This window comes from Tyto alba, unplaced genomic scaffold (genome assembly GCF_018691265.1).
Source record: "Tyto alba isolate M040663 unplaced genomic scaffold, T.alba_DEE_v4.0 Super-Scaffold_11, whole genome shotgun sequence".
NCBI lineage: Eukaryota > Metazoa > Chordata > Aves > Strigiformes > Tytonidae > Tyto > Tyto alba.
In genome coordinates, this window is record NW_024881273.1 from 11,353,075 (window position 1) to 11,375,565 (window position 22,491).

General features: G+C 39.8%; 1 protein-coding gene across 2 annotated transcripts in view; it reads right to left on the reverse strand.

The window, feature by feature from the left end:
• PNPLA7 (patatin like phospholipase domain containing 7) overlaps positions 1–22,491 on the reverse strand; it is a 126,816-nt gene that overhangs the window by 68,392 nt on the left and 35,933 nt on the right. For both annotated transcript variants that reach the window (XM_042786733.1, XM_032999994.2), the window contains exons 18-19: positions 20,921–21,044; positions 7,202–7,315 (exon numbers count right to left, since the gene is read on the reverse strand). In XM_042786733.1, coding sequence (XP_042642667.1) covers positions 7,202–7,315; positions 20,921–21,044 — 238 coding nt within the window. The remainder of the gene's footprint in view (positions 1–7,201; positions 7,316–20,920; positions 21,045–22,491) is intronic.

Consider the following 22,491-nt stretch of genomic DNA (forward strand, 5'->3'; position numbering starts at 1 on the left):
TACAGGTCTATAAAACTGAGTATATACCCATCTCAAAAGCTACTCGAGATTCCAGGTGCATCAGTACCATTCTCCAAAAGCCCCGAAACCTCTCCTGCTCTCACAGTCACGACTGCAATTGTAAATTCGTAACACTTGAACACTTGTCCCAGAGCTGAACATTCAGTTGAGACACTCCTTTTGCAAGGGAACGAAAACGTTCCTCCCCCTCCCACTTACACACCTTTTCAGATTAACTCACCAGCACACTTTTATGCAGGGCAATACAGGAAGTCTGTCTTTCTCAAATGGCATTAGAGAGCACTTTCCTCAGCACAATTCCACCTCTCTGACTCAGCTTACCACTTACCACCTCATCTATCTAGAAACATGTTGTCTTCCTGGCTGTTTCTGAATCACCTCCATCCCCAGTAAGACCCACTCCAGCTCTCTTAGCAGCCTCCAATCCCCCCAGCTCCCTCATATTGAACGTGGAGGTCTATTCCTGCATCTGCTGCAGAGAAGACTCTGGAAAACCATTTGTTTTCCCTCTGCTTAACTAATGTAAAATCACTCAACAGACTTGCAGCCTCTGCATTGCAGGGCAAGGACTAAACTTCACATTCCCAAGGAGACTGTATTTGCCTACTTTAGGATGACTAATTCCAGTTTCACAACAAACGTCCTTCAGCGATGAGGCCAGGCAGTGTCACAGCTCTGCATCACCTGCTAGAGATGGTGCAAATGCACGGCCGACCACTCCATCCATCTCAGGTTTTAGGTGTTACCCTGAGCAGCACTTGCTCCACAGCTACTGCAATTCCCACACCAAGTGGTTATGGTCACTCTGCAGCGTTGCATTTCCTATAATCCTTTTAAATATTTCAACCTATTATCCACACCTAGCTAACCTTCCAAGGCTGGGTTCTAGTCAAAGCTTTTTTTCATATTCGAATTCAGTTTTAAAATAGTTTCACACAGATATTGATTTCATTCTGTGAATAGTATGGATTTCCTGGCAAATTGACTATCTGCTAATAGATAATGATGGTACCAAACAAAGCTTTTTCCTGTCTTAGCTAACCTTCAACAAAATTGATTCAGAAAAATCATGGGAAAACTTCACAAAATCTACACCAATACCCAACAACTAGTTGATGTAAAAACTAGTAACAACTAGTTGATGTAAAAGGTACTGTGTAGTACAAATCCATTTCTATTACAACAGAAGAAACATACATAAGAACAAAACATATGTAAGAACAAACCCCAAAACTAGAAGATATATTCATCAACTCAGCTCCATGCTGCACTAGGGTTCAGCTTGAATTGTATGCTATTTTAAATCTAAGCAACAAAGCTACTATGCAAGAAAGCAAAGGGCCAGCCCCTAGGAAGGACAGTACCATCCCATGCCAGAGCTGTCTTCTTGCAGGTTGCTGGTTCAGGAAACCAGCCCTGGCTAAAGTAAGCAAGGAACAAGCCTGACATGCCAGTTTTGATCCTGTAAAACCAATGGATATATAGCCCTACAAATCTCAATGTGTTTTTCCTTCCAAGTCTGCTCCAGTCCTCTCCAGTGGACCCTCTACCATCACCCACCTCCAAAAGACCAGTATGCTTGCAGTGAACAAGATGGCTTGTAAGTAAGCTAAGGTCTTTCACCTGTGACTTTGAAGTTTAAAAATAAGATACTTAAGTCTGTAAAACAAAATCAGTCATCCAGTAGGGTACCTTTATATTAAATATGTTAACTAACAAATTATTGGTGCCTTCATAGCAGGGTTTATAGACCTTCACATACATATGTGATTTAGTTAAAGGACACGTAAAAGAGATTTCTACCACAGAGAAACCCAATGTAAATAAGCTAGTATGGAAAACAGGGCTGGCAAGGTTTTTCTATTCTATGAAGTAAACGCAGTCTGGATAAAATAGTAATAACAGCCATTCTACCTATACAAATTCACATAATAACAGGTTCATTTCTGCAGAGATCTTCCCAGGAATTGAGATTATTCTCTACCAGTTTTCTTAAGGGTTTTTTTGAAGGACAAGGGAGGAGGAGAGGTAAATTAGTTCCTCAACTTGAATAAAATCATGGTGTTATTGAAGCTTTACATGGTCACAGATCAGACAAAACACTGTTTGTCACAGAATCAGGGAGCTTAGCAAGGGGTCTCTGATTAAAACTTCTGACGGTTTGAGAACTGCCGTGACAAAGCAAATCTTAAATGCTCACTCGCAACAATTTCTGGCACCTTTACAAATGCCATTAAAGCATACAGAACTGAGGCTTTATCCTGGGGCTCTTTGAGCTTCTAACGCTCGTGATCAATTGTGTCTTGAAGAAAACTGTCATTCTCGCATCACTGCTATGACTAAGCACTCACTCCTGCCTGCCTCATGTTGGGCAGCTACAGTCGGTGACCACGCTTCCACTGAACATTTTTCTTCTCTCCTTTTCACATCCACTTCTCCTGCAGTCAAGGAAAACTTATTTTAATGGGCTAAGAGAATAAATACAGAAAAATCTAGAAGCATGGCCTCTCCTGACCTATTCCACAGTGCCACATCAAGCTTAAATAATGTGATGCACAATATACACAGTGCCTGAGGGAAACGTTTTGAAAAGAGGGCACATTACCAAACTCACTTTGTAAGGCAGATAACCCTAGGGAAGGCTCCATCCACTTTAGAAAAGCTCTGGTTAAAATACACATACAAAGATAGCAGGTCTCGATGTTCAAGATGGATGATGGATTCTGAATATATTTAAACCCCAAGGGCAGACTTAGAGAATTAAAAGAAGGATGCAGAAAAACTGTATTTTCTAGCATGCATTTCTAACATGCAAAAGGTTGTCTTACAGTTAACTCCCCACAGCTCCTAAGCAATTTCTCAGTGCAATTTCCATCAGCTACAGCAGGTCTACATTTCAAGTTAGAGTTATAAAAACAATCTCAGCTCAGTAGAGGAAAAGATAATCTATGAAATGTGATCCAAGTTATACACTGATGTTAGAACATCTCTGTAATCTGTTCACAAATTCTGTGCTCTCGCTACTGCTTCGAAACTGCTTTGTGGTGCCAAAAATCGTGAGCTGATTCTCTGTCCTACTTTTCAGAACTGAAGGCAGTGATTAAAATAGAAAAAATCAATTCTCTTTCACTCCTGCAACAGTGAAAAGCTTTAAGCAGCACCAGAAGCAAGCACGGAGGCTGTCAGAGGAGCAAATGCTCTCGCTGGCTGAGTGCCCTGACAGCTATGCTGGGGAGCTGTGGCCCTCAGGCATGAGTCCTGAGAAAACAAAGGAGAAGTTTTGTATTGTGGACCACTTTTAATTGGAAATGTCTAGGATGCCATATCCAGAGAGACTCAAAGTTGGGATGCTTTCCTGAGAAGCCAGAATATGTAAATTTGACTTCTGCAGACTGAGCAGGATCTAGAAGTCAACATCTGTCATTTCTGGGCACAAACTCTGAAATTTTGGCTGTTACTTATAACTGAGATTAGATTCCCCACATTCACCCATCCGTTTCATTCCTCAGAATAACAGGAGCTATAGTGAGTCACACCAAAGATCCCAGCAGACCAGTATCCTGTCTCTGACAGGACCAAAGCAGATGCCTGGGGGGAAGACGAAACAGAGGGCAAGCATACAGTGCTTCTCCAAGGATCAGCTGTGCAATTTTTTCAGATTGTACATCACAGCTCAAGGAACTTGAGTTACTGTACAGACTAATAGAGTATGATTTCCCTCATTTCACATTGTGCTCATTGGCAAGCACCACCCTCATTTAGAATTTTCTTACCTATCAGGTAATATTTTCTTACAATGTCTTTCAGAGTTGGAACTCTTTCTGGATCATCTACAAACACACCATGAGTGGTGAGGAGTATGCAGGATGAAGTCCCTCCATTAACTCCTAGAATTAAAGGGTTCTTCACCCTTGACAGGAAATAGTAAAGCTCAAGGGTAACTAATTGAAAGGATAATTCAATCTCAGGAACTGACCAGTGCTTGGCTGTGAAGATAAACACTATTTAGGCTCTGCAGAAGCTGCCAAGAGGAACATCAAAACAAAAGCAATTCTCCCTGGTGTGGGATTCCTCTGAACTAAAGAGAGCACTTCACCTGACTCAAGTGACGAGCAGCAGCGTTTGATCACTATTCCACCACGTGAGACTTGGGTTAACTTAACCTTATCAGTCACTAGAGGAGCACGTGTTTGATGAAGGCAGAGTTGCCTTTTTTTTTTTTTTTTTTTTGACTAAAAGATGGTTTTCTGCTTTGCAGAGGACTAAGAGGGAAATCCTCCACCATACTGCTGAATGACAACCTAGCTCTTGCTACCTAGTCAATTATTTCAAAACTATTGCACCTGCTATCCCTTTATTACTTTATTACTTCTGGTTGGATGGGGAAAACAACATCATAAATCCTGTGTATAAATCACTCTACTAGAATAACAGGAGAGAAAATAGGACAGAGAAAATTCATTTGGCCAACCCCTCTGCACAACACTAAGCACTACCTCGAACATAATTTTTTAAGAGGTTATAAAACCAAGTAACAATCTTTTAGCCTTTCCAGGGAGTAGAATCAGCTTTTTCTTAATAGCCAACTGCTGCAATTTCAGTACACTACCATTTGCTCTATTCCAATATAGCAATTAGCTTATGCCTTTTCTATCAGAAAACAATGTTATACATTTGAAAATAGCTACCACGTCTTCCCTTAACCTTTCACAGTCTTTCTGCCTTTATAGGTTAATATTTTTGAACACTAGTCAGCTGTCTTTTTGTCCTCTAGACTCTCTTCATTTGGTCTGCCTCTTCCTTCAAATGTGCTGCCACAGGCTGGTACTGAATTTTTTGTGTTATCAGGGAGAATGCAAGGATTTCTTCACTCCAAAAAGCATTCTGTTAATATATTTTTTTCACAACCGCACAACAGTGTTCAGGCATGGTCAGCTTTTGATCCTCTAATGTCTGGATTCTTTTTCTAAGAAACAGCTATCCAGACCCTTTTTGATGTATGCATTTTATTAGTTTCCAGCACAAAAACTTCTTTCCAGTACATTCCTTTAACTTTAAAGTTGACTTTGTACTTTCCACTTGACTTCAAACTTTCTACCCTATTGTTTTGCTCCGTGACTTCAATTCCCTCTCACTTTTATCCTTCCTCTTATCTGATGGACCTAACAGACAGAAAGAGAAGACAAGAACTTTGAGACCATATAAAAAAAAAATATTTTATCTTATGTTCTTAAGACAGTCTGAAGGCATTAACTGCATAAATCACCTAATTAAAGTCTATCTTACACTCCTCTTTCTATTTCTAATGCTTGTTCTAAAATAATCCAACAGTAAAAATGTAAGCTCTCACATTTTTGATACCAGTTTAACATCTATTTAGAATTTGGAGATCTCAAAGAGCACCAAGAATGTGTTTTTCTAACACGTCTAAAAGATCTATTTTAGCATTTTGTTTCATTGCAATGAAATAGCCAAACTACATGCAACTCTAGAAAAAAACTAACTCCATATTCAAAAAGGTCAGGAATTTGAGGCTCATAGGCTGCCCTCTTTAGACATGGGAAGACATTTGAATTCTATTACAAATAAATGTTTTCAATTGTACTATAAATGTAACACTCAAGCTCAACTTTAACTGCAAAGCAAAAAGATTCACATTTCCACAGACAGCACTCTTTAGGGGAAAACAATTCTGCCAACTGACAGAATAGAAAAGGGGAAGAGACACTAAAATCAATTCCTACGCAAGACTAAAATGCAGAATTAGAACACAGCCTTTGTGCAGATCAGCATTCGAGGCATTACTAAATGCTAAATGTTTAGTGCTTACTAGTAATTTACAGTTTAAATGTCTACTAGTAACATTTAAAATCTTCCACTATGTAAGAAGAAAGGTGGTTTTAAATTCCACCTGGCTCATTTCCTCACTTCTTGATCAGTCAGAAGGAGAGTGATATTTAAAAGGGCAACTCAAGACAGGCTGCCATGCTGTCAGTACCCAGTTTGTGGCTAGTTACAGACAAAAGTTGCAAACTGCTACCAGCTCATAAATCTGGGCAGGAAATCTGTTACATTAAACAGAGAAGAACAGACTCGAAGGACTACTCAAGAGAGATCCAGAGAACAGGAGTGCCTTAACAACCCACAACAGAAGTTCAGAAACACTTACGCAAAAGTAATCCTTACAGGGAAATGACAGAGATTATTTTTCATTGACATAAATTCTGAACACTTCCTGCAATGATGAAATTATCCTAGCTATAAACCAGACAAAACCCCACAGCTTTTGTAACATCAGAATGCATGAATACAGGCCTTATATTATACAGTTTAAAAAAAAAAAAAAATCAAACAAGTTATTATGGGTCCTAGGAAAACAAAAGAATGTAAGTATTTTAATTAGATTTATTGCTTTTGCTGTTTTTTATGAGATCTGGTAAAATAAGTATATGCTTTAAATACAACAAAAAGAAAAATCAGAAATAATTTGAAGTAACAGCATTAAAGAATTGTCTTTAAGCCCAGTGCAATGATTTAGTGCTTACTATAATGTCCCTGATGCACTTAGGGACAAAAGAATTAAATTTCAAGTCTGTCAGCCTCCAGATTTGCAGGAGGGAGGTATAATGTCAACTGAATTAAAGAAGATGGATGAGTTGATGGATTCAGAGGGAGCAATCACAGCCTTGAGGACACAGACAGATATGGCAGTTGCAGAACAAGGATTGACAGCCTAAGATGCAAGGAAAGAAAACCAACCCCCAAATGTCAATGCTCTGGAAATAAAGGTACATATAACCAAGTGCTGACTTTGAGTCCCAGTGAGCAAGACAAATGAATAACAACATTTTAAAGTGATTTTAGAAGTCAAACTTTCATTTACTATCAATAGCACCAAGTGATTTCCACTCTGCTAAATATGCATGTCCTGCATTTAGCATGAAATTCTTCCAGATACACAAAACTGCCCTGCAATAAAACACCCTAAAATTGATTAGAGGATAAAGGAAGAGAAACTGGTGAAAGTCTGGTATAGATCGGATCAGGCAGACAAAGAGAACAACATGTTTTCTCAGTATGCATCAATCATACAAAAACCCAGAAGACTTGGTGCTAATGGAGAGCTTTAGCTTCTCAGACACCTTTTGAGATGCACAGAAAATACTTTTAAATTTCTTACCTGGGGGAATTTGCGTTTGATAGATGTCAGTGCTCCCTCTGGGAGTTTGGCAAGTTCTGAATCTCTGACTGCGTGCACTGTTGTGGCTCTAGGCTGATGAGTTAATGCCTCTACCTGAAAGAGTACATAGCCAAAGCGTTAAAGATCATTCCCGACATGCTGCAAAAATCAAATCTCAGGATGAAGAAACTTAACAGTTCCCCAGAACTGGACTGTCTTACTTGTTGCTCACAGACATTCAAAACAGAACGCTATTTTCCACAAAGGGCTCTTACAGAGGGAGTTCACCAAAGGCACATCCACCTGCAACAAGTATTGGCTTCCATGTGATCCAAATCTCTCAGGCACATGCTCTGCTACTGGACCGTTGCAGCTTCGCACAGAACTAGAACCCACAGCACCACACAGAATTACCAGAGAAAGTTTCGCTGGAGCTATTGCAAGCTCTCACACAGTGCATCTTCAGAGTGAGGATAAGAACTGCTTTTAATGCTTGCCATAGCAATAGAGGCACACAATGAACTCACCATCACAACACTTATTTCTTTTAATCCATCATTTTTAATTGTGATAAAGCCACCTAAGACAGGAAAACCCCACTTCTCTACTGCTCTTTCTTTCTTCTTTCCTCAATGCCATCCTGAAATACTTTCACTTCACTTTCGGAAGCTGAATATCGACAACCTTGAAATAATCAGACTTCATAAAAATTAAAGAAAGGGATGAGGAGCAAATCAGCACATTTTGGCCAGCAGTGAGCTTTGTTTTTCAAATTGTTCATTTTGTTGTTGTTTTGGTTTGATTTTTACATACGCATGTGTATCTGTCCTATGTAAACAGGAAAACATGTCAGTACGGACCTACCTAAATAGTGCCCAATTATTTCACCTAGAAACATTTTATGGAGAGTGAAGTTTAAAGAAAATGATCACACAATGAAAATTAACAGAGATGTTTGCCTTTACAGGGAAAACCTGACACAATATAAACAAACCCAGTTTCTAAAAGCCTACTCTGCAGAACGCAGCTGTTCCCCGAATCCCCAACTGCACCATCAGCAGAGCCCCGGACCCGCCACCAGCTCTTATTTTGTTTTGAAATGCAGAAATCAAATTCCCTGGTGAAATATCTTCACATCTTTAATGAGATAGCCTGCTAGGCGAGATGGTGTCATTCAGAGCTCAGGCGTGAGCTACAACGTTTAATTGCTTAGAAACAGCCTGGTGCTCAGTTTTGCAAGTTTTAGCAACAGGCAATGTTTATCGGGTTTAAAATCCATAGATCAGTCATTTTGAAAAAAATGGTTGTCACTGTAGTAGGTGCAATTACTAAAGGTAAAACACAAATAAAATAATTCCTTACTCTAACCGCAATTCAAAGACACTTACAATAAAAGTAAACATGACTTTTCATTTTAAGTTTTCCAGTAGAAAAATAAACTAATAATACGTCAGCTTATCCTTGTTTGGTTTGTTTTGGGGTTGGGGGCTTTGATGTTTGGTTTGGGTGTTTTTTGTTTGTTTGATTTTTGAGATTTTTTTCAGAATTTATTCTAAAGCTTATGTTTACAGTAAATTCCAGCACAAGCAATGCTTTCATTACAGAGCTAGGGGCTCAAACATCAAAAAGTTAACACAATGTATATAATGCCTTGTGTGACGGCTGAGCTGTGCCAGGGGCCCAGGCATGTACTTCTGCCCACAGTACAAAATAACTAATTTAAAACACTCAACTCCCTGACCCCACTTCCAACAAGAATGCATTCTTGGAAGACTGTACGTGCACAAAATAGACAATTCAGACAGCCAGAACATCTAGATCTCAAAAACTTGCAATTAGTCCAGAAAGCTGAGCTCAATCTGCTAATATTAACTCTAGCTAGTGAGGAAGAGTTTAATCAATACCAATTGCTACACATGAAAAACTGCACAAGTAAATTTAAAGTAGCGCCATTTTGCAAGACCCAGACTTTGTTTTTTGCTCAGATGCCAGGGACGGTTTTGTTATGTAATCACACTTTAAACTAATTATATAGATGGCTATAAAAGGTCATGACATCTTTGTACATACACTTATGGAGAGACAAGTCCCCTTTAGATTCACCAAACGGTTGTATAACATCTTCTGGTTTATGTCTCTCCCCTATTACCAGCTTTTTATTACCGTTTTTGGCTCTGTAATTTAGCTTCCTTATCCTGAAAGCAGGTTAAGAGTTTCAATTGTTAAAACAAAACCTTTCCTCTCAGCCAGTCATCACCCGATTGAGTTTAATTTGTATAAAGAAGAAAAACACTCGAACTGTCTAACATCCTTTTCCACTCTTTCTGTGATATATGAGTGCATAAAATTAACTGTGCTCCAAAGGGCTCACAAGTCTTTTGGAAAAGATGATATTTGTAAAAAAGGGAATTAAATTTTAACTTTAAAACAAAGCCTCGGGGATTTTTTTTCTCCAAATTGTGACTTTGCCTTTTTGAACTGTTCCCCAGGCAGAGGGGAGATAGAGACCTTCTTCAAACCTCCTTCACAAGGAGCCATTCAAATCTCCAGAGCAACACCAACAGCGTTACAGACCCCCGTAACTGCAGGGAATTTGTTGAATGTAGTTTCCAACTGATTACAGAAATTGGATCTTGTACCACTCTTACATACAGGTATTATATAAGTCTTGCCATTAGCTTTGATATTTTCATTTAAATACACCCTGGTATTCTAGCACGGAAAGCATCTGGGTCCCTGACACTGTACACCAAGAAATTCAAATTCTGCCCTCCCCTTGGATATTATCATATCTGTTCCCAAACTCTATTTTTACTAGTTACTCTAAACTGTTAATAAAATACTTCCTCTTCTCTGGAAGTGAGAGCACTCTCATTCAACATTTGGACCTTGTGTAGGATTGTTCCCAGTCTACACTGCATTCTCATCTCTCCCCTCTTTACACCCTGGGGTAATAAAGCCTTCTTTGCACTGGTTTTAGATGTTCTGCAGGTAGGAATCTGCCAAATCAAATAGGTATTTGGCTATTCTCACCTTTTTTGGAGATTGAAAACATATTCTAACATTGTGTTACAGTTCTCCCCTGCAAATAATATTTTTCTTTGTATTTATTCTTATTAAGCCATTTGAGATGTCACCTATTCCGAGGGGTTTTTTTCTTCTTGCTTAGAAAAAGTTTCATGCACCATGAGTACATAAAATCATTTCGGTCTTAAGCCACGTTCAGATCCTTGGGGTCCTCTGTACAGTGAACCTTTTGAACAAGTTTCCATATTTTTCCAGGTTTGTAAATAGTACAAGACTTGGAGATCTAGCTTGAACTTTAATATGAATAAAATCTACTTGCGATCAGATCAACACCAGAAGATTATTTCCTCGGTGATAAAGAAACTTAACGTCTTGAGCACCCACCACTGCAGCAAACAACACAAAAACACCTCCATAATAACATTAATAAACAAATGTTTCAAGAAATAGTATTATTATCTTCCAAATCTTATTCTACCTGAGGGAGGGAGAGCATATATTTGTATATATAACCACTCAAGGCTCTCTTTTGAGCTCCTGATGATTGTCATCATTTACCCATGCCATTGTGAACACAGCCACAACATTTGCTCCAATGCAAGAAAGAATCTGTGGATTCTTTCCCACTTCTTTTCAAATTCAAGTCAACATGATATATTTTGCTTGAGGCAACAGTACATCTCTGGTTCTTCTTCCATAATGTCCATTCCTTCTCCCCAGTAACAAGCCTCTAAACACGTTCTGCCTCACTGCACATTTCTGGTCTTCTCTTTCAATTTTTAATTCACCCATATGCCATCCTTGCTTGTCCTCTCCCTCTCAAACAATCCTCCAGTTTTCCTGGAGTTCACTGAAGGTTTGAGCCTCTTTTTCACCTCTTCTGCTCTAGCTGGACTGGCTATTCTCTTCACCATTTTATTATCCAGTGTTGTTCACTTTTTCATCAGATTGTAAATCTGGCAAGCATACATTACAGTTCTACTTCCACTTTGCAATCTGTCTCTCTTTGAAATCCAACTGCTATGCCTTATTTTAGCAGTCATCCAAAACTGCTAAATGTTCCGTTCATTGCTCACCTGTCTCTGATGCCTATCCCTTGGTTCCTCATTTACAGCAAGCATCAACATCTCTCTACTTTCATCACATCCTCAAAAAAATCTGTCTGTCCATGATTGCCTTTACTTCCATTTCCTCCAAGAGCTGCATGAAGCAACGTCTCGAACACTATAATAATTTGCATCAAGGAGCACATATCAATGTAGAGTGTTACATACTCTGCAGTTCTCATAATTGATCATTAATATTATCATAGGTGATGGTACCTCCTGCACTGTTGCAGTTCTGTTGTTCCTAACACTAACAAAAAGAAAAAAAAAAAACACAAAACCACACACAACCCCCCCCACAAACCAACTATAAATAGACCTATGTTCTTTTAACTGTTTCAGTTATTTCTGACAGCTAGGTTTCTCCTATCTTCTCTTAGTTCAGTATAAATACTGATACAAAAACATGTACAATGCATCTATTATGTACAATGCAGATCATTCACAACCCTGACTTACAAGTTCTTTAGAAATAAAAAGTGTTATTGTAAATCTTTTAAAAGGAGGGGGAAAAGCAATTTATATACTTATGACCTCTTCTGACTTAATTTTCAACAGTCATTCCTGACAGTTCTTACAGCTTTCCAAATTACACAGTTGGAAAGTAAAAACTAGCAAGCGTCATCTTCTGCAAGTTGGTTTAATTATTATGAATTCTTTTTTGAGCTACATTTACTTTGAATATTTGCTTAACTAAGTGTGTGCATAGCCCCAGTGCAATAAGCACACCTATTCTCATGCTTAGCCTTAAGCATCTCCGAGACTTCATGGAGGACTTCACCAGAATTGGGACTGTTTTATGTGAGCCTATCTGCTGGCAATAAACCGCTGCTTCTCCATACAAATTCAGCCTCACTTCAACAAATTATTTGGTGACTTTTCTAATCATCAGGAAACAGTAAAATGCAAATAATTTTGAAATAGTTTCTTGTGTAGATTACTTATTTTCAAGTATGCCTAGTGCACGAGTAGACAGATCCACTCCGAATTAGCAACACAAGTCAACAGGACCGTGTTTATAGTCACAGATCCATTCCCCCTGACCTTCAACCAGTGGCACATTTATGCGCTCTTGTGGCTCTTCCTGTGCGTTCCCTTCCCATCCATTTTGTAATACACTGCTTCCAGTTTCTCTTCATTATGGCTAGTATTCCCCCCGAGAATCTTTTATTCTCTCATACATCATATTTCCTCCTCTCATATCAATCTTTTCCTTGCTACCAGCTCACAAAAAGCAGTAATTTTTCCACCCCAAGGGTGCCCTGCATCTCGGCCCGTGCACTGCCACCCCCTGGACACGATGCAGTAAGAGAGAGCAGCAGCCACAGAAATGAAAGCATCAGTTACAACGAGACCCTGGGAAGCAGGTTAGGACCCCAAGGATTATTGAATTATGTAGCTTAAACTCTTCATCTCCCAAATCCTCATTCATGAAAGCCACAATCACTGCCTGTCACTTAGCCTGATATTTGTAAGCTTGAAGTTTTCATGTTCACACAAGACACTATGGCAAGACCCAGCAGCCCACAGACATGCACCCTCTTACAAAAGAGCACACCAAGGAGATCGGTCAGGACACATCCAGCCATGCCCCAACAAAAGCAGCGTCACGCCTAACAAAGAAAAGTGAGAACGCTGATAACAGACAAAAACAGTAAAAAGGCATTTTCTTCTCTTGTACAGAAGTGCAGCTTCCACCAGCAGCACCAATGGAGGGGGCACGGCCTGTCCTGTGCAGGAACGCAGCATTTCAGAGACACTTCCCAGCACAGCTGAGGTGCTGCTGCTGGTGCACACACCCTGCACAGACACCCCGGCTCCCCGTGGAAAAGACAAACGGCTCAGAGGTCCCTCTGCCAAAACTGCCTCCTCCCTCCCTCCCTGCCTCCTCACACAACATCCACCCTGAACCCTGCCAGGCGCTACGTAAAACCAACAGCTCGGCTGAAGGCACTGGGGAAGGACCATCACAGGACAGCGGGAAACACAAGGGACAGGGATGGAAACACACTGTGCAAGGAAGCACAGATGCACCCGTGGAGGCATAAGAAGAAATATCAACACTGACATCTGCTGATAGTTTAGGAGGCTCAGGGAGAGGGAGAGGCAACAAGTGAGATGCACAGGTACCAGGTAGCACACCCGTATCTCAACGGCCGACACAAGCACTGGAGCAGCACAGGCACAACCAGACAGACACGTGTGGATTTTCACAGCAGTGTTTTTGCTAGGCAAGGGCAGGAGATGCTGCTGCTGCAACTGAAGACAACGATGTAACATAATCAATGTTACATGAAGGGCAACCAAAGTCTACAGGGAACAGGTTTTTTTCTGGTTTATACAAGCTGCCCTCAGACCCCTCTTGAGCTCATTTGCACCTGAAGCAGCAGAGGATGCTAATCTTAAAGGTGTTTCCTCCGGCTATCAGTTCAGAGGGATTTGAAACATTAATTTGTTTGTGTAAGAAAAGGACAAAGGAGGAGACACTGCTGGGAGCAATGAATGAGTGGGAAGAACAACCAGACATGCTGCAAATCAATGGTATTTGTGGGAGCAGTGCCAGTGGATGAATGCAGTACACGATGTACTCTTGAAAGTTGTTCGAACAACCACCTTCTGCAATCTTTCCCGTGCCAAGTTAACCCCCTGACTGAGGACATCCAGCACTACTTCTGTGCAGAAAGAATAATCCAAACCTCCCTCTCTCATTTTTATTTATAAGTATATATAAACATAAATGATATAAAACATAAGTTATATATTTTTAAAAACATAGAAGACTTACATACATACACACATGTATAAGTGTATATATAAAATACTTGTAAAAATTAAATAAGACTGAGCTTGCTGCCCTTTGTAACTAAGGCAGTGGGAGTCATGCTATAGGTTCTCCCAAAAGGACTGAGCCTGCCATTTTTCAGCAGTGCAATGAGAGTCCTGTTGCAGCAGTGAAGGCCATTAAGGGAGAGAAAAAGTGAAAGATTACAGCTGGGGAAAGGAACTGATAAAAGCCCTACCTTGTGTATTTAGATTTCACTCCTTATATACATGTGGCTATAGAAAAGATGGGAAGTTACATGGACCTTTTGCTCCCCTAATCCAGCATTACAGTCAAAACACCATCAAAAAACATACCAAAAGCTATCTAAAGCACACACACAAAGCACCCAACGAATCCATCAAATTTATCCCAGTTTTTTGAAAAGTATCTGCAAGTGCAACGCCACTGGCAGGTGTGCAGCATGCTCCTCTTATGGCAAAATTATACCTGGATTTCAACAATAGAAGAGATAACGGAACATGATGACCTGTTCAAATACTTACCAACAAGAGAGAGAGATCTGATTGCCATTGACTCAGCTTCACACAACAAGAATACCAAGCCTGGCTGAAACCTTAGCAATATCCTCTCCCGATCCTCCACTGCTGACCCTCCCCTATAAATATTTTCTGTCACCTCTTCTGGACTCTGCTCCTCATTATGCTGGCCTCCAAGCATTTTCATGACGATGAAAAGGATCACACTTCCCTCTCTTATTCAATGGCACGCTCTTAATGATGCTTGCCAAAAAGAAAAGTTACAGTAAAGAAAAAAAAATAATCTCTTCTGCTAACAACTTACACATTTTGCAAAGGTTAAAGGGGATGCAATATTAACTCTTGACATTCACAAGTCAGCCTAGTTTGATGCAGCACTTCTCAAAATGGTTGAAAGGAACAGAAGGCAAGGAAAGTAGAATACTGTCCTGAGGACAGGTCTATCAAGAGCTAGTTGATAGCTGAACACTAGCAATGATACTATCACAAGGGAGTTCAGCTGCAAGCAGGAGGGAGTCAGAAAATAACTTAAGAAATGACAGAAATCAGGAATGGCATGAAATTACCTAGCTGAAACCCACAAGGTCACAACTTTTCCCACTATCTGTCACCAACGATCCTAATACACTCTAAAAAGAATTTGGCTAAGGAGATAAAGCTCTCTGCAGTTTTATCTGTGTCAGGTACAAAGCCAAATGACTTAGCCGTGTAACATTAATGGCAGACAATTTAACACCAGACCCTGTCAAAACTGTGCCTGTGGTTTTCCCAGCCAGCAATGAGACCACTAAACTGTACCACAACAATTTTCAGTTATGAATGGTCTCTTGCTTTCATTAGCTCTTTAGAACTTGAGGCAAATAAAGATAAAAGATAAATTGTTGTGGATAAAAGAATAAATTGTAGAGAAACGAACTAGAAAAACAGACAGTACTCAGCAGCTCACACCATAAGTAAAGATGCTTGTAGGAAATTGAGTCTTAGACAGCTCAGATAAGTAACTTAAATTCAGCCAAAAACACCCTCAAGACAGGTTTGGAAATCAGGACACCGAGCTTCTAATTTCAGTCCGACACTAATTTAGCTGTGCAAATGTGAACTCATTTCTCAGAGCTTCCTCTGTCTCACTTCACTGCTGGTAAATACTGGAGGGGTTGCTGTTGCTGTTGTGTGGTTTGCATTTCGGTTTGGCTTTTGTTTGGTTGGTTTGGCTTTTTGTTCTTTTTGTTTTGTTTTGTTAAATACAATTTCACACCTAAGATGCTGCTAGGCAAATAATAATTTTTAGTAATGCATTACCAAGACAGACGGTGGAAGAGATGAAAAGAGAACACCTCCTTCCAGAACCATGTCTTCCAGCTCAGTTCTTGGACCTCATCCGCCTCCATTTTCCACAGATATGAGCTGTGCACAGAGAGTGCCTGAGGCGCCACTAACCTGAATTAACCTGAAATATTTTTTTAGTATCTTAAAGCTTTAGAAATGATGTAGTCATGGTTTGAAAAAATTACATGCAATTGGCAAAAAACATCCAAACACTTAAAAATAATGAAGTAAACCTGCCTTAACAGAGTAGAACTTGCCCAGTGTTAGCACAGTTGTCAAGGGTACAATGATTTTCAGCTGGCTTTGGTACTGTCAAAAGACGGAGGCGTATGATAACATTAATACTGATAAAGAACAAAAGCCTGACAAGTGTAATCCTGATACTGGTGTGTTTCCTTTGAGGATTACGCAGCAATTAAAGATTTCTAACAGTTACTGTTACATTTCAAAAGGACAGTCCCCCAAACCCCTAAGGAAATCATAAGTCATTTACAGATTCTTCTTGGGTTTTAACTTTTTAGAGAGAGAAAAAAGCCATGCACACTTAACTGTATTAAGTAGATAAACAGCTTAACCTATAAAAATACTTAAAATATTTATTATTTGTAGAATGTAAAGCATGATTTTTTTTTTCTACAGCAGAACTGGTATGCTGCAACACAAGCAGATGAGGATTCTTCCTGCAGTTTACCACTTGTGCTGCCCTGCGTTAAAAGAAAGTGTTAGTGCACAAATGCCTTTCTGCATTTGCTTTGATATTTTGCTACCCAAAAAGGACTGGGTAGAACTCTTCTAGTAAGAAGGGGCATTCTGGCTGTTAGAACAGAAAGAATCCTGAATTAACCAAACCACTGCCGCAACTTTCCCACTCAGTAGGGCACTTCTGAAAGGCAACTGGTTTGCTGGTAAAACACTGCAGACAGGAGTTTTAGGATGCAGGTGGCTACCAATAAGTCTAGCTATAAACTATGTAACAGCCCAGCTTTTAAAAATACTGTAAGTTCAACAGCTGTCACTGAGGCCTGTAAGAACTGCCTGGCATTTAGTCATCTTACCAACACTGCAGCCATTCTTCAGGTACCCAATTAAAACAATGTGGTGATTTGCATAAAAAGCAAATTGCAAAGAAGGTTCTATCACATCTGGATATTTGAAAGGAACAGGCAGTATACAAAGAACTTTAATTCGGCAGGAGATTATTCTGCAAGATAGCTCCACTGGGGTTGTTTTACCTTTGTACCCGCTAGCATCCAACAGTGCAAAAAGCAAAGAACACCCATCTCAACAGATACCTGGAGTTGTGATCCTGTTACCCATATAGAGCAACCTATTTCATAGGTTGTAAAGAAAAAGACAAAATACTGAATAACTGCCCCAGTCTCATCAGCAGTGCTAGGGACAACACTACATGTCAAAGTCTGGGCCAGTTTGCCTGGTATCAATAGGCATAACAAGTAAGTTAATGAAAAGGAATCCTGTTTCTCAGACAACAATGTGTTAATGAGATCAAGATAGCAACAGTAAAAACTAAAACTTGCAGCAGTTAACCAAGATCAGAACTAAGACAGCAACATCAAAGAAAAAAAAAAAAAAAAAAAAAAGAGAGACACTAATATAAGCATTTTAAACAAATAACTTAGAAAAGAGAAGCCCTTTCACTCTATCAACACAAAATGGGCTTTTCCAATTTCCTCTGGGGTCACTTGGGCATGGTAGAAATTACACTAGAAGAGTTACCCCTTAGCTTGCATAATAGTTTAATAAAATTAACATTTCAACATTTTTCCACAAGTGCATCTTTAGCAATGGCACTAACAAATGAAAAGATTACACCCAAAATGGGTCAGATAGTCTAGACAACAGGATTTCTCGCAACTGCCTTTCAAGTGGTCAACTGTATTTCAAATGCGAGAGAATAATCTAACAGATTCATCATTGTCCTTTAAAAGCTACCTGGAAGACCTTCAATCAAGTTTTGACTTGATTTGACCAGATACAGCAACTGGAGTTGCCCACTGATAGGGTCGGCAGCAGCAAGCAGCTGGCAGCATCCCTCCAGAAAGGCTCCCAGGGAGTAGAGATCATTTTCCCCTGACCTAACTATCCTCATCAGCTCTTCAAGTAACTACACAGGGAAGGCAAACTTTAGTTTCTAATCTGTTCTTCTCCCCCTGAATTGACAGACCTCAGAAACAGATGCCATTGAGTCAGTGTAAGGAACAAAACAGTTCGAACCACAAGTTTAGCCTTGGGAGTGCACACACATGCTTGAAAATTAACATCTTGTCTGAAATCCTTCATTTTTCAGTGCTTTTCTTCTGAAAGCAGAAATGGCAGATACTCATCTCTTATGCATATGACACACAGCATTTTTAAAGTTCTGAAATAAAGGCAATAAACAAAAATACATCAACTACAAGACTTGTATTTTGCTAGTGCCCACAGTTCCAAATGATGCAAGGGGTTTTGGAGGGGTTTCAGGGAGGAACATGCCACCTGTTGACTGAAATACCAATCACCAGTACTAACTGCTAATTTCATTCCCTGCAAGCACCTAGAACCCCCCAGTTACTTTACTTTCAGGGAAAAAGCCAAAACCCTATAGCAGGCTTTTAAAGGTTTATAACAGATCCTGCAGAAGGGGATAAACAAATTAAAAAAAAAAAAGGGAAAAATGTCATTTTACTAATGCCCTCCGCAAAGAACGGCTACATTAATCTTGGCAATCTTTACAAATCCTCCCCCATGTTTTCAAAAGACAGCCAGAGCATTGAGATTCGTTCAACAAATGGCAGCATGAGTCAGTGGGTCTGGGAGCTGTGGGCAGGAAGATGATGATGACGTCCATGGAGTCACAAAAGTCTTCAAATGATTCATGTCATAACATGGATCCAGAAAAGTGAGTTATGGTATAGACATAAACTATGTGGGTATTTCTGTATCCATGCCTAGAGACTTGCCAGCAAACACGGCACCGGTTCCAGCAAACACAGCCCCATCCATCCACCAAATCGACCGCCCTCTCTCCTCACCAGATAAACAGTTGAGCCAGCATGAAACATATGCCAAAAGCAGCACTAGCGCTCATACAGGGAGGGAGAGTTTAGACCATATGCTCCACTGTCACTGAAAACCTCTTTCAGAAAGTAGAACGGCTCTGTTGTTTTAACCTGGGAGCTCTGCAAAACTCCAGAAGCTTGACAGTGAAGCTACAGGTCACCTCTGGTGAAGGAAAGCAGGGAAACAAGCAGGAAAATGCTTGTACGTGCCAAAACTGACAAACTCTTATTCACACACTGAAAGGCCTTGTACCAGCATGATTAGTCACAAGAGATCTCAGCTTTTGTTCCTGTCAAACCATGTGATTTTACCTTTAATGGGGAATTCCAAAGAGGTAGCTCAATAAAGAAAAAAAAAACCAAAAAAAAAAAAAAAAAAACCACCAAAAAAAAAAAAAAAAAAAAAAAACAAAGAAAAAGTTTGTGAGTGTACCCAGCACACTCAAGAATAGGCCTGGTTCTCCAAATACAGTCCCAAGCCAACAAAACTCCTCAGCCAGAAGTAGCACTGACCTTGGGAAGATATCCTTAAATACTTTCCACATATAACAACAAATACGGTGCAGTCACCAGTCCAAACCACTGTTGTCTTCTGCTGGGAGTATCACCAGAATTGCCTCTTGTACTCTACTGAAGTCACTTCTGAATGACATACAGTTTATTTTAAAGTTCCTAGGCAAGTGAAAATGAGCTGTGAACTGACACTAAAAGTGTCTAGAGACTTCACCCTCCTTACAAGACAACTTTTTACTTCTCTCAAGAAAAACAACTCACAAGTTAGGTCAGTACTCTCAGAGTATGAGACCTCTGCCACAAATACTTTACGATACAGATACCGGTCTGTGACCCACCTGCCACCAAAGACAACTAGGTCTCACATACTGACGTGCTATTCCTGCCCCAGCTAGAGAGACAGATTCCTCCACTAGAGACACAGCCAGTGTTAAGGGAAAGAGGCAAGGTAGCAGAGAAGAACTTCCTATCACTGGGTAACAAATGCTGGATCATGGCATTTTCAAAAATCCCACCTTTTGCAATCAGCACGATCCTAAATCAGCTCTCAAGGGAAACACTCTTGTACTCCTTCTTCCTCTTGATCACTATAAACAAAGGTTTCTTCCCATAGTACCAATACAAATGCTTGTGTTTTCTTTATTCAGAGGTACACTAATTCTGGCTGTAACCAGATACATATTAAATGTTTAGTTTTCAGCTCAGAAAGCAGAAGAGGGCCTGAACAACAGAAGCCTTCTAATTTTAAATATAAAAATCAGAAAAGGCACACATATTTATGATGTAAGACGCCTATTTCAGTTGTTAACTAGGGCTGAGAAACAAAAAATGAACATAGACAAGAAATTAGACATAAATAAATACTACCATTTTTATATCAAAAGTTGCTTTAATAACTTTTAATAACTACACATTCCCTGAACAACCCAATGCAGCTTTGGAGTTAGGTCTGCTAACCTGGAGGAGGTTGACACTTCCAGAGGGCCCCAGCCGAACTGAACCTTTCTATGACACTAAATTTATTCAAATCACCATTCAGTGCACATTCCTGCAATTCTTCCTGAACTATTCTAACAAGCTGTGCTCCTCTCGATGTGAAAGTAACCCATATCACAAAAGAGCATCGTGCAACACTTTTTGGTTTGGTTGTGACTTTTTTTTTGTTTAGGTTTCTTTTTAAACCAAGTCTCATAATCCCATTCAAGTTATTACATAAAGTTTCCAGGTAGAAGGGATCTTCCATCTTTTCAACTTGTAAAAACCCTTAACTAAGACTAATAACTGATCAGAGCAAGTTTTTGTTTGTTTAGTGCAGAGTCAATACCAACTTCTCAGTTGAACAATTCACTTTTGAAACTCGCTCTTACCACTCCAGTTAAGTCTCCTCGGCCATATTCACCAGTCAGGTGCTTTTTTCCATCATCCATCCGTATGACTGAGCGAAGTCGACCATTCAACACAATGTATGTGCAGTCTGACTTGTCACCCTGCCTGCAGAAAGAATAATCAATAACGAGGATTAGTGAAGCATCTTTGTTCAGCAAATACATCTACAGCCTTCTGATATGTTGATCATCTTTCCCTACCTGGCTTAGAGGACATAGGAAAATGTTTAACCAACAATTAAACATAACAAGCAAACAAGAAACTGAACAGGCATCTTAAAATGTGACTTGGAAATATGTTTAAACAGACATGCTTTGCACAACTGGCTAATATTAGGTCTGGAAGCAGATGACCAGAATGCAAGCAGTCTCTAGGGAACACACCAGGCTTGTTACTGGTTACAGCTGGAGCTTGTTGTCATTGCAAGGTTAATAGGGCCATATAGAAATTCTGCAGGTCAAAGAGAAAAACCCCTGAGTGGCTCAGGATTTGGATTCCTTTCAGTGTGCACATCTTAGTCTATCACAAAGGTTTTGCTATATTCAGTTTGCATGATTAAGAGTGCTGTTTGGCATGCAGATTTCCAGCATAACCTAGTACACAGATGAAATGCCACACTTCTGGTAGTGGAGTTAAAACCAACACAAGAAATTCCAAAAGATTTTAACAAGATATTGACAGCTTTGATGCACAAAGTAATCCAAAACTTCCATTAGCATTAGTGCTGCAGGTATAATTATAAAAATTAAAATTACGATTATATAGAACACATACTAAATTAGACCTTTATTCTCCCACCACTGCAACAACCGTATAATAGCTCAAATGTATCATAGTAAAAAAAAAAAAAAAAAAAAAAATCCATAAACCTAAGTTTCCCTAAGGATAACTTTTGCCCCTCAAACGTCAAGTGCAGTGCCTATTTTCAATTTACTATTCAATAAGCTGTCCTGGGTTTGAGTAAGCAGTGGGGTTTTTGTAGCAGGGGAGGGGGCTGCAGAGCTGGCCCCCTGTGAGAAGCTTCTCAAAGCTCCCCCAGCTCCAGGTCAGACTCAACTCTGGCCAGGGCTGAGCCAATTGGTGATGGTGGTTGTGCTTCTGTGCTAACGTATTTAAGAAGGGGAACATGGGAGGGGGTAAGGGGGGAGTGAGTGACTGTGTGGTGCTCAGTTGCCCTCTGAGCTCAAACCACAACATAAGCCTAACTAAATTATCTTTGAATTTTGTTGTTTATTTTAGAAAGGCTGAAAAAGTCTTTGAGCAATAGATGTTCATGCCCCGAACAATGCAGAAACTACTACCAGAACATACAAATGTCTATGTCTTATTCAATTATGTCACTCTAAAAGCTTGCCAAGACAACATAAAGGATGAAGAATACTATGAAAGAATTTTAGTAACACCTGGAGACAAGACACTTAAGCAATGTTGATGGGTACTGCAGAAAGAAAATAATCTCAAAATAGGCAAACAGATAAAGCTGATAAAATGGTCAATAAATTTAGTTCCAATGAGTTTCTTATTCTGTATATCACTAAGGGAGAACAACTCC